Source organism: Abramis brama, assembly GCF_963993115.1.
Source record: "Abramis brama genome assembly, chromosome: 19".
Taxonomy (NCBI): Eukaryota; Metazoa; Chordata; class Actinopteri; order Cypriniformes; family Leuciscidae; genus Abramis; species Abramis brama.
Window position 1 is genome coordinate 25,192,717 of NC_139981.1, and position 11,836 is coordinate 25,204,552.

At 43.1% G+C, this 11,836-nt stretch overlaps 1 protein-coding gene across 1 annotated transcript; it reads right to left on the bottom strand.

The window, feature by feature from the left end:
* Window positions 1-7,617: 7,617 nt before the first annotated feature.
* On the bottom strand, window positions 7,618-11,326 carry LOC311069995 (G2/M phase-specific E3 ubiquitin-protein ligase-like; the record flags this gene model as incomplete). Its single annotated transcript, XM_084093627.1, has 7 exons — window positions 7,618-7,855; window positions 8,897-9,111; window positions 9,449-9,618; window positions 9,754-9,935; window positions 10,173-10,486; window positions 10,831-10,926; window positions 11,121-11,326. 7 exons carry the CDS (start codon window positions 11,324-11,326, stop codon window positions 7,623-7,625), a joined length of 1,416 nt encoding a protein of 471 aa, XP_083949753.1. The 3' UTR covers window positions 7,618-7,622.
* Window positions 11,327-11,836: the final 510 nt, after the last annotated feature.

Consider the following 11,836-nt stretch of genomic DNA (forward strand, 5'->3'; position numbering starts at 1 on the left):
TGCTCAGAGATGGCGATGAGTTCTGCACAGGAGCCGGTAGCAGGGCCGCTCCTTCCCCCGGTGGAGGGCCGGGGGAGAATCCTTGGTTTTCCCATCCCCGCTGCTCGTCCCACGACGGGCAGCACCCTAAAATGGTTAAAGAAAGAACTCACTATCCCATCTCTGAGCACACGGAGTGTGCGGATGAGAGCACGCGCCGCCCACGGGCCACGCTCCTCTCATCCCCCTCTGTCGCCAGACCCCTGCCAGAGCACGCCCCCGTGGGACGCTGGTCCTCCCCTGGCCTCCTCTGGCAGGACGCGGCTAATGACCGTGCCCCCGCACCGGGCCGCTATGCCACCCACGCCTGGGCCGGTCATTCCGCCTCGCTGCACCCCCGACGGTACGTCTGTGGTTCGTATGACCCCGCTGGTGCACTTTCTGGAAGCCTGGCTAGTAGGGGTGGGCGGTACACCGGTGTCATAGTCATCACCGGTGTGACATTGCGCCACGACATGGATTTTCTAATACCGTCAATACCGTAATAAATCAATTATGTTCCTTGAACGGCTGCATCTACATTAGGGCTGTAGTCAACCAAAGAAATGCTTAGTCGACCAAAGTCCTGTCCTGCACAATGATTAGTCGACTAAAAAAAATAAAAATAAAAATAAAAAAAAGACGCGATGTTTTGCATTTTGATTGAACATTTATTAAACAATTGTCAGAGCATTTATAAAACAACAACGAAAAAACGTTTTTGTTTTTGTTTTATTGACACCTGGGATCCCCCGCGAAACGGTTCTCATTCGCGCTTGAATAAGGCCGGCGACACACTGGCTGCTGGCGTGAGAGTCTCAGCTGCGTTGGGTGTCTGTTTTTATTTCGGCTCCCATGTTAAAAGGTTGGAGTTTGCACACTGCCTGCGTGAGACACGCGAGACGCGGCTCGAGCCACGCGGAAAACGCGTGCATGCTAGAAATAGAACCGACGCCTGAGTGTTCCTGCAACAAGAGTGTTCTCTGGCTAGAGCGCAGAACAGCGGAGTTTGTATGAACCGAAGTGCATGCCTGAGCTTGTATTGCTGCTGTTGCTTTGACATTGTGGAAAATAGAATAAACAAAATGTATTAGACTTTTTACCCGTTATTATCAATCTAAATTAATCTCGTTTTTAATTTAGGCAAACTTAATTTCGTTTTTTCTTTATTTAAATTTCGTTTTTCTTTATTTAAATTTTGTTTTTTCTTTATTTAAATTTCGTTTTTCTTTATTTAAATTCCGTTTTTCTTTATTTAAATTTCATTTTTTCTGTATTTAAATTTCGTTTTTTTCTTTATTTAAATTTCGTTTTTCTTTATTTAAATTTCGTTTTTTCTTTATTTAAATTTAGTTTTTCTTTAGGCCTATTTAAATTTCGTTTTTCTTTATTTAAATTTCGTTTTTCTTTATTTAAATTTCATTTTTTCTGTATTTAAATTTCGTTTTTTTCTTTATTTAAAATTTCGTTTTTCTTTATTTAAATTTCGTTTTTCTTTATTTAAATCTACCCTTTACTGTGTCAGTAATTTGTTAGTCAGAAAAATATTAGACTACCTTAAAAGTATTGCTTAATTAACAGACTGTGTGCGTTTTATATCACTAGTGCAGTGTCCGTTCTCGGAGAATATAGCCGCCCTGCTCGCGTGAGGTGCGCCGCTTCCCGCTCGCGCTGTTCTGTAGTTTACTATTAATTCTGAACGTGTCGCGTCTCGCGTGTCTGTCTATATTGCACCAAATGCGACACTGCACTCCCTTGTGAAGTCGATTGGATGAATGGTTCTCGAAATAATCAAAATGCAAACGGACAGACAGACACATAGAGATTACTACCTATATTCCTTACTGAGCACGAAGCAGCAGTGCAGCCAGCCACAGGTGCGGTTCCCGAGTGTTCTACGTGGTGCGCTAAACTGTGGCGCTGTTACAAAATAGCCTAAATTAAAGCATTTAAAGTTGTGGATAAAACAAAGGCTAATTATATTTAGAATACAGTAATATATAACTGCTTATAAAGGAATAAATATCAAGGAGTAAATCAATGAAAATTTCTTTATTGGTGAAAAAAAAAAGTTATACCGTGATATTATACCGTCACCGTTCAAAAGATGAAAAATACCGTGATATTAATTTTAGGTCATATCGCCCACCCCTACTGGCTAGAGCTTCCCAGACTGTCCCGCTGGGTCGCGAGAACCATCAGGCTCGGCTACGCGATTCAGTTCGCGCGATCTCCTCCCCGCTACAGCGGAGTCCGCTTCACTATGGTCGGTGGCAATGCCCCGGTCATGAGAGCGGAGGTCGCCACCCTACTGGCGAAGGGTGCGATCGAGATTGTCCCTCCAGCCGAAATGAGGTCCGGCTTCTACAGCCCTTACTTCATTGTTCCGAAGAAATCGGGTGGGTTACGACCGATCTTGGACCTGCGCGTCCTGAACCGCTCCCTTCACAGGCTGCCGTTCAGGATGCTCACGGCCAAACGCATTTTCGAGTGTGTGCGGCCACAAGATTGGTTTGCAGCGATCGACCTGAAGGACGCCTACTTCCATGTCTCCATTTTACCTCGACACAGACCGTTTCTACGGTTTGCTTTCGAGGGGCAGGCATACCAGTACGCGGTTCTCCCTTTCGGGCTAGCCCTGTCTCCTCGCGTCTTCACGAAGGTCGTCGAGGCAGCCTCGGGAACACGGGGTTCACATCCTGAACTATCTCGACGACTGGCTGATCCTAGCTCACTCTCGAGACCGGGTTTGCGAACACAGGGATCTGGTGCTCCAACACTTAGCCCGTCTGGGCCTTCGGGTCAACTGGGAAAAGAGCAAACTTTGCCCCGTGCAGAGGATCTATTTTCTCGGTATGGAGATCGACTCGGTCGCCATGTGCGCGCAGCTTACGAGCGAGCGCGCGCAGTCACTGCTGACTTGTCTTCGCCAATTCGAGGGCAAGAGTGCGGTTCCACTGAAATTATTTCAGAGGCTCCTGGGGCATATGGCATCCGCAGCCGCAGTAACGCCGCTCGGATTGCTTCATATGAGACCGCTTCAGCTTTGGCTTCGCGATCGAGTCCCGAGGTGGGCATGGCAACACGGCAAGCTCCGGGTCCCAGTGACTCCGACCTGCCGTCAGACCTTCACCCCGTGGTCGAACCTCAGCTTTCTACGGGCCGGAGTGCCCCTGGAACGAGTTTCCCGGCATGTTGTTGTCTCAACAGATGCCTCCACCACGGGCTGGGGCGCCATGTGCAATGGACATGCTGCCGCGGGCTCCTGGACAGGACCCCAGCGCCTATGGCATGTCAATTGCCTCGAGTTGCTGGCTGTACGTCTCGCCCTGCACCGCTTCCATGCGCTGCTCAGGGGTCAGCACGTATTAGTCCGATCAGACAATACCGCGACAGTAGCGTACATCAACCATCAAGGTGGTCTGCGCTCCCGCCGTATGTCACAACTCGCCCGCCACCTCCTCATATGGAGTCAGAAGCATCTGAGGTCGCTTCGAGCCATTTATATCCCGGGACACCTGAACCAGGCGGCCGACGAGCTGTCTCGAGTTCGGCCTCTCTCTGGAGAATGGCGACTCCATCCCCAGACGGTCCAGCTGATTTGGGATCAGTTCGGCGACGCACAGATAGACCTGTTTGCCTCCCACGACTCGTCCCATTGCGACCTGTTTTATTCCCTGACCGAGGGCACGCTCGGCACGGATGTACTGGCGCACAGCTGGCCGCGGGGCCTCCGCAAGTATGCGTTTCCCCCAGTGAGCCTTCTTGCGCGGACCCTGCGCAAGATCAGGGAGGACGAGGAGCAGGTCATATTGGTTGCCCCATACTGGCCCAACCACACCTGGTTCTCAGAACTCATACTCCTTGCGACAGCACCTCCCTGGCCAATTCCTCTGAGGAAGGACCTCCTTTCTCAGGGACGGGGCACCCTGTGGCACCCTCGTCCCGGTCTTTGGAACCTCCACGTGTGGCTCCTGGACGGGACGAGGCAGGTTTGAGTACCCTACCACCAGCGGTGGTGGCTACCATCACTTCCGCTAGAGCATCGTCCACGAGACATGTCTATGCGTTGAAGTGGAACTTCTTCGTCAACTGGTGTTCTTCTAAACATCAAGAACCCACAAAATGCCCCATCAGTGTCGTGCTTTCCTTCCTGCAAGAAGGGTTGGAGCGAAGGCTGTCTCCCTCCACCCTGAAAGTGTATGTTGCCGCCATTGCCGCACATCACGACGCAGTTGATGGTAAGTCCTTGGGAAAGCACGACCTGATCGTCAGGTTCCTGAGGGGAGCCAGGAGATTAAATCCTCCTCGTCCTCCCCTCGTACCCTCTTGGGACCTCTCAGTGGTTTTAACTGCCCTGCAGAGTGCTCCCTTTGAGCCTCTGCAATCAGTGGAGCTTAAGTTCCTGTCAATGAAGACAGCGCTCCTGGTTGCATTGGCCTCCATCAAGAGGGTAGGGGACCTGCAGGCATTTTCGGTTGACGAAGCGTGCCTGGAATTCGGGCCGGCTAACTCTCACGTGATCCTGAGACCCCGGCTTGGATACGTGCCCAAGGTTCCTACCACACCCTTTCGAGACCAGGTAGTGAACCTGCAAGCGCTGCCCTTGGAGGAGGCAGACCCAGCCTTGGCACTGCTCTGTCCAGTACGCGCCCTTCGTGCTTACGTAGACAGAACGCGGTGTTTCAGGACCTCAGACCAGCTCTTTGTCTGTTATGGTGGGAAGCTGAAGGGAAAGGCTCTCTCCAAGCAAAGGTTGTCTCACTGGTTAGTGGACGCCATTGCTTTGGCTTACCAGCAGCAAGGTCGACCGTGCCCCCTTGGTGTGACGGCCCACTCCACTCGGAGTGTGGCATCCTCTTGGGCTCTAGCGCATGGCGCCTCGCTAACAGACATCTGCAGAGCTGCAGGCTGGGCGACACCTAACACATTCGCGAGATTCTACAATCTCCGAGTAGAGCCAGTTTCTTCTCATGTACTCGCTTCAACTAGCCGGTACTAGATTCTGCTCAGGTGTCTTCGCTTGCTCGCCATTCCTCTCTACGGATGGGATACGTGCGATATTCTCCTCAGGTGAGCCTAATAAGCCCTGAGTCTCCTCCAGCACTGACGATGTCAACGCCAGAGTTATGCCTCTGGCAGCTTTCGCGCTTGGCTAGGTGCCTCCATGTGCATGGTTCCCTTCGGGCGACCCCCACATGTGTATTCCACTGTAAGCCTCTTTGAGCATGTGTCTTTCCCTTGGCAAGCCACCTTGCCACCCCTGGGGTTGAAATATTCCACCTGCGGCTGGACACCCCAGTGTTGCTCCGTATGCAGCCCTTCGGGGTCATATGTGTATTCCAAGTCCCCCCCTTCGGGTTGGGCATGATTGCATATTTCCACTGGATATGCTTCCCAGTGTACCTTGGTATTCCTGTGTTAAGTAGGACTCCTTCGTCCGTGCTAGTCTCACGACAGGGAGCTCAGACTTACGCAGGGCACTGGAAGACAGTCGAGAGGTGGCGTGATTATACGGGAACCCCATTCGTCGTCATCCGACGTAACTCGGAGTGACAACGAAAGGGAACGTCTCGGTTACGTATGTAACCCTCGTTCCCTGAGTAGGGAACGGAGACGTTACGTCTCCCTGCCACTTCCGCTGTACCGCTGGAACGCCTGAGTTCAGTCTCGGCTCCTCAGCGAAGACATATCTGCATGTTGCTCGCGACTTCCTTATATACCCCCAGGGTGGGGCGGAGTTACGCTATGCAAATTCCGCAGACCCATGGCATTTCTTTGCCATTGGCTCGTGTTTTAATACTCGAAGATGATAGGATTTCTAAGCGAAACCCCATTCGTCGTCATCCGACGTAACGTCTCCGTTCCCTACTCAGGGAACGAGGGTTACATACGTAACCGAGACGTTTCTACAATATATAAATGTATTGTAGAAACTTGATTTGCTGTTCTTGAATAGGTATGACAGAATACATTAGTTATTGATTAGCTGTTACTTCAATAATTCCTTATTAGTTATACAGTAAGTAAGAAACAGTATTTTAGTGTTACTATTATGGTTGTTGCTGTTGTAAAATCATCATGAAAATGTGAGATAACGATACATTTAAAAAAAAGTACAAGTATAAACAGGAAGGGGGAAAAACAATATTGAGAATTTTTTTTCTTTTTTTCACAAAAGCTTTTTGGCAAGAAAAAGCCAAAAAAGTTAAACTTTGATGTACATCCAATGTGATTAATAATAATAAAAATAATTATTATTTCAGGCATATTGACACAAACCACAAGTTAAATCCATGGGGATTTGTGTTTCACGGTGGATTTGATGGCTATAGCCGTTGTATTACCTACCTGAGATGTTGCACAGACAACAGAGCATCAACTGCCTTGCAACTTTTCCAAAATGCAGTGGATCTGTTTGGACTCCCACATCATGTCAGGGGTGATGCAGGTAGTGAGAATATTGATGTTGCAAGGTTTATGATTGAGAATCGAGGGGCAAACAGAGTAAGCTTTATGGTTGGTTGTAGTGTTCATAATCAACGCATCGAAAGATTGTGGGCAGAACTTAACAGGGTGGTGTCTGCCTATTTTAAAGATCTTTTCCTTTTCGTGGAAAATGTTGGTATTTTAGATAGCAACAACCCACTTCACATTACGGCTCTTCATCATGTTTACCTTCCAAGAATAAACAGATCTGTTGATGAGTTTGTAAGCCAGTGGAACCACCATAGTTTAAGGACAATGGAAAGCAACTCCCCACTGCAACTTTGGACAGCTGGAATGCTCCAACTTCCTGAAAATCAAGGACCACTCAATCTTGCACATGTGCAAAGACCTTATGATCATCGCCAGTGTCAGCCTGAGTTAATCCCAGTTAATCCCTTGACTGATGATGGAAATCATGGAATAGAACTTTTTTTCGCAGCATGTAACTTGCTTGAAATAAATACTTAGTCTGCTAAGTAATTTTGGTAATGTTTATCATATTGAAGTTATTGTGGTGACAAAAAAAAGGGCATTAGCATGTAAAATTATGATTTAAACACAAAATACACTGTTCTTTCACGATGAACCATTGAACATTATCACCATATAAATAGTGTATATTATATGATGTATCCTTGTAAACGTTGTAACTTAACCCTGTTTTCAAGGTGAAACCTGTATTTTAAGTTATTAAATACATTCATTTTATGTAGTTTTGTGTAGTGTAATTTTGTAACTACAGTATATTATATAAAATTAGAATAAATGTTACACTTAAAGTCTTGGATGCACAAGTCCCACCACTGTAGACACTAAAAAAATATAAGTCAGTGCATAAAAAGTAGGAACAGAAAAACATTTATTTAAAAGAAAGCCATACACAGCCTATAAAAAAATAACAATTCTGTCATAGCAATGAAACTGAGGAACATGGTTGTTCAGGTTAGAAGACTGGAGCATATAGCTTGAAATACATCTTAAAATGTAATGAAGAAATTTTTATTTTATTTTTTATGTGTTGTTACAGTAAATACAGAATTTTGGTATCAATGAATAACAAAGTGAAATAACAGCAATAGCATAAACAATCTAACATAACTCGAAAATATTACCTCTCACGCTCTTCCAAATCCTGGTGAATTGCGTATTGCAAAATCCATGTCAGATCTGAAAGCAGTGTACACTGAATGAACTGGTATGCGTAGAATATTTTCACAAGTATTGGCCACTGGAAATCGGGAACAGGTAATGAACTCAAGACTTGGCTTTGGAGAGAAACCCAGTGCTGGAATGCTGTCACATCCAGTGAAGAAAACAAGAACATCCTCCAGAGAGACATTGTTTTCAACTGTAAAACATAAAAAGAGAGTACCACAATTAAATGATGACTATGTTAAATTATACCACTGGAGTAATGCAAAAGTGTTATAAGAGTAGTTATATTCGAAAGGGTTGCTCATAATGTCACATGCAACACTAACAACAGTCTGGTGAGTATAAAGAGCCATTTAGCAGAATAAAAGTTAGGAGTTGGTGAAGACTGTAGCAAATAATCTTTCTCCAAGCCTCTGTGTATAAGGCAAGGTTCAAAAAGAAATGATTGATTGAGTCAGTGTGGAAGAACTTGACTGGTCTGCATAAAGCTAACTCCAAATCCCAGCTGAACATCTCTGGTGTGACTTTAAATGTAGACCTTGAGCCAAAAACTCATCACCAAACACCAATGACTTGTACATTCACTATATGGAGAAAGTATTGGGACACCCCATTCTGTAGAACAGAAAAAGGCACTTCCAAAACTGTGGCAACAAAGATGGAAACATAATTCATGTATTTAAAAATTGATTTCCATCTCTGTTGCAACAGTTTTGGAAGTGTCTGAATGACTGTACCCATACAAGTCACTGGTGTTTGGTGATGAGTTTTTGGCTCAAGGTCTGCATTTAAAGTCACACCAGAGGTGTTCAGCTAGGATTAGGAGTTGGACCAGTCAAGTTCTTCCACACTGACTCAATCAATCATTTCTTTTTTAACCTTGCCTTATACACGGAAGCATTGCCATGTTAGAATAGAAAAGGGTCCTGTCCAAACTGTTGCTATAAAATTAGAAGCAAACAATTTCCTAGAATATCATTATATACTTTAATATTAAGATTTGTACTCATGGATATTACTAAAGAAGTCATACCTGTTCATTGGAAACCCAATACTTTTGGCAAAATTAGCTTTAAATGTTATATTAATGTATTTATAGTACATAAACACCAATTCAAACATTGCAATATAAATATATATTTTTCCACCATTGTAATGTACCACTATGATGGAGCCAAAAACAATTCAGAAAATAACGTCTTGCGTTGAAAACTGTGTGAAATACGAAACTTACTTTCAGCATCCTGAAGATAGTCTTGCCAGAAAGCCAGGGTCCGGCACTCTGCTTGAAATGCATTACTCCCTCTTTCGGAATGAATGATTTGGAAGAGATTCTCCACATCATTTGCGGTTAAGGCCTTTTCAGCCTTCACAAAAAGGCACTTTGACTGAACAGGATAGTTTTGGAGAGCATCTAGGACACCCAGAGACGTTAAGCCATCTCTGAACCTAATAAAAAGGAAACGCTGTAATGTGTAGTTTATGTGATTTGAAACATGTAGCACTAGTATTTTTCATTTTTAATTAGATGAGGTTCCACAATGAATTATTATGTCCACCTGTACTGGTGCACTATAACATGGAAGTTGAGGTCAATCATTACATTTTATTATACTGTAGACACACTTTGTTAGCAACTCAAAAACTTTTTTTTTGTACATGCTTTCCTCTTCTATCTCTATCGTATCAAAATATCTATCGTATTTCTGTCATTTTACAGCCATAAAACTATATTTAATTTTTCTGACAAAGTACAATTACATTATGTGTTCAGATATATACATACCTTTCAAATGGTGCACAGGTCCGCTGAAGGACATACCAATGAGCCAGATCCAAAGCAGTCTCCTGTTTGTTTTCCAATGTTATGCGAACATTGTGACCAGCAAGACTGATTAAGCTAGCTGCCTGTGCAACTGCATCTTGTAGTTGTGAATCAGTCTGGGCCTGTAAGATCTAAAAATATATACAAAAAAACATTGTTTAGAATGAAGATATACAACTATTAGCTGTAACTTCAATGTTAATGAGTGCATGCAAAAAGAATAATTTATATCAAAATACAATTTAATTAAAGTAAAATATGCCTACCGACTGCAACTGTGACCTTGTTTCTTCATCGGTAATATTTTCAGTTTTGACCTTTACATTGTCAGGGCCCTTTTGAAGACATTCATACATAAGTTCAGACAGGAAACATGGACTCTGCCCCCCATGGGCAATTGACATTGCCATGATCTGGCCAGCATAGAAGTATGCATTGTCTTTCATCGCTATTATCAAATGAAATGAAAACATCATGTCACAATGCCACCTATCTGTGTGAGGCTATAAAACCTTTTTTTTTTAATCAAGGAGTAAACTTTTAAATGTCCTTTCTCAAATAAGCATTGTAAGTACAACATTTGAAGATTCTTACATTTCCTACTAAATCATTTCAGGAACAACATATTTAGGAATCCAAAAGAAATCATTTACTTGACATCAATATGAATTTATAAGTAGTGTACCTTTGGAGTTGCATGTGAGGACTTTAGCATTAGATGGTCCTTCAAAGATGCCAATTTTGTCCTTGACTTCATGTAGACAGAGTCGGAAAAACTCCCGAGTAGGTCCTCCATTGTCCACAGCACCCTCAGATGTTCCATAGTCATCAGTAAACTTAACATCCACCTTCTTCTCGGGTGAAAAATTGGATCTGCCCATTGCTCTGGATGTTCCATCCCACACATTTCTTCTTATGATATTGAAGCGTACAGTGCTGTCATTATTTACTCTAGAACCAATCTGCTCCATTATTCTCTCTAAAGTCATCCTTGAATCACTGAAACAATAATAAACAATAAAACAATACAACAATGTCAATGGTAACTCGCCCATAATGTAACATACAAAAAATTATATATTTTTATTTTATATATTTTATACACTTTTACACCATGATTTAAACAAAAATGTATTAAATGAAAACAATATTATAAATATTGTTGAAACAATAACCACAGAAAAGATTTGATATGAGATAAAGAAAAAAACAATATTGTGCACACATAAATATATTTCTGAACCATTTAGGTGGTAGCCTGTTTATTGCTACGAGTCTAGAAAATTAAGCTATTGCTATGATGCATTAGAATTAAACATTTCTACATAATATCTTCTACTGACCTCTCATTTGTGCTGGACTCTAAGGACCTTGAAATGGCTTCCTGGAGATCAGCGTCATCAGAGAGGTATTCTTCCTCAAATAGGTCAAGGTATGTACTAAAAAATTTAGAATATCAGTATTTTATAATGGAACAGAAATAGCTGCATTACTACAGGACAAATAACTTCCTAGATGTAATAATAACATTGTCTACTGCTGAGTGACTATTCTAACACAAAATTGTACTGTAAACAAGGCCTATTGACATTAAACCCTGACCATGACAATCCTGTATAAAAAGAACATGTACCTGTAGGTTGTGCTGGGTGCATTGGTTTGGGTGGGACTATGGGATGCCCCAGAGGTGTTGCCAGCAGAGAAGCATGGTGCGTGTCCAGTGCCACTGATAGTAGGACCAATCGAAAAGCTGTGGGTGTAGCCACTAGAGATGGTAGATGTTCCACTAGACAAGGTAGGAGTCTCATCAATAGTAATGGCAGCAGCAACAGAAGACATGGTGAGGTTGTCAGCTGAGATGGGTGGTGCATTGGTGCAAATATCTTCAGTGTCAATACACCAAATAACTTAATCTCCACCAGAGATGGAAGGGGTATTACTGGAGAGACACTGGACCTCAACAGTGGAGATGGCTGAAACAACTTCTTTGGAAATGTCAGGCACACTACCAATGACTGTATAAACAAGGAAAAATAGTTGGTTAATTTTTTATTAGGATTTTACTTATATGAGAGTGTAAGCAACAGAACACATTTATGTCTTCAACATTACATTATGTAGTAGATTTAAAAGATTTTTTTTTAAAATGTATATGGATGTAAATAAAAGTATTTACCACATTTGTCAGGATCCGATGTTTCTTTGAAATCATTCTTGTTTGTGTTGCTACTGTCTTCATCAGAACATGACTGTCAATTGAAGCAAATAAATACATTTATAATAATAATTTTAGTAAATGTATGCTTCCAATACACTATGTTAACAACAAAACAAACATTTGTTTTAATT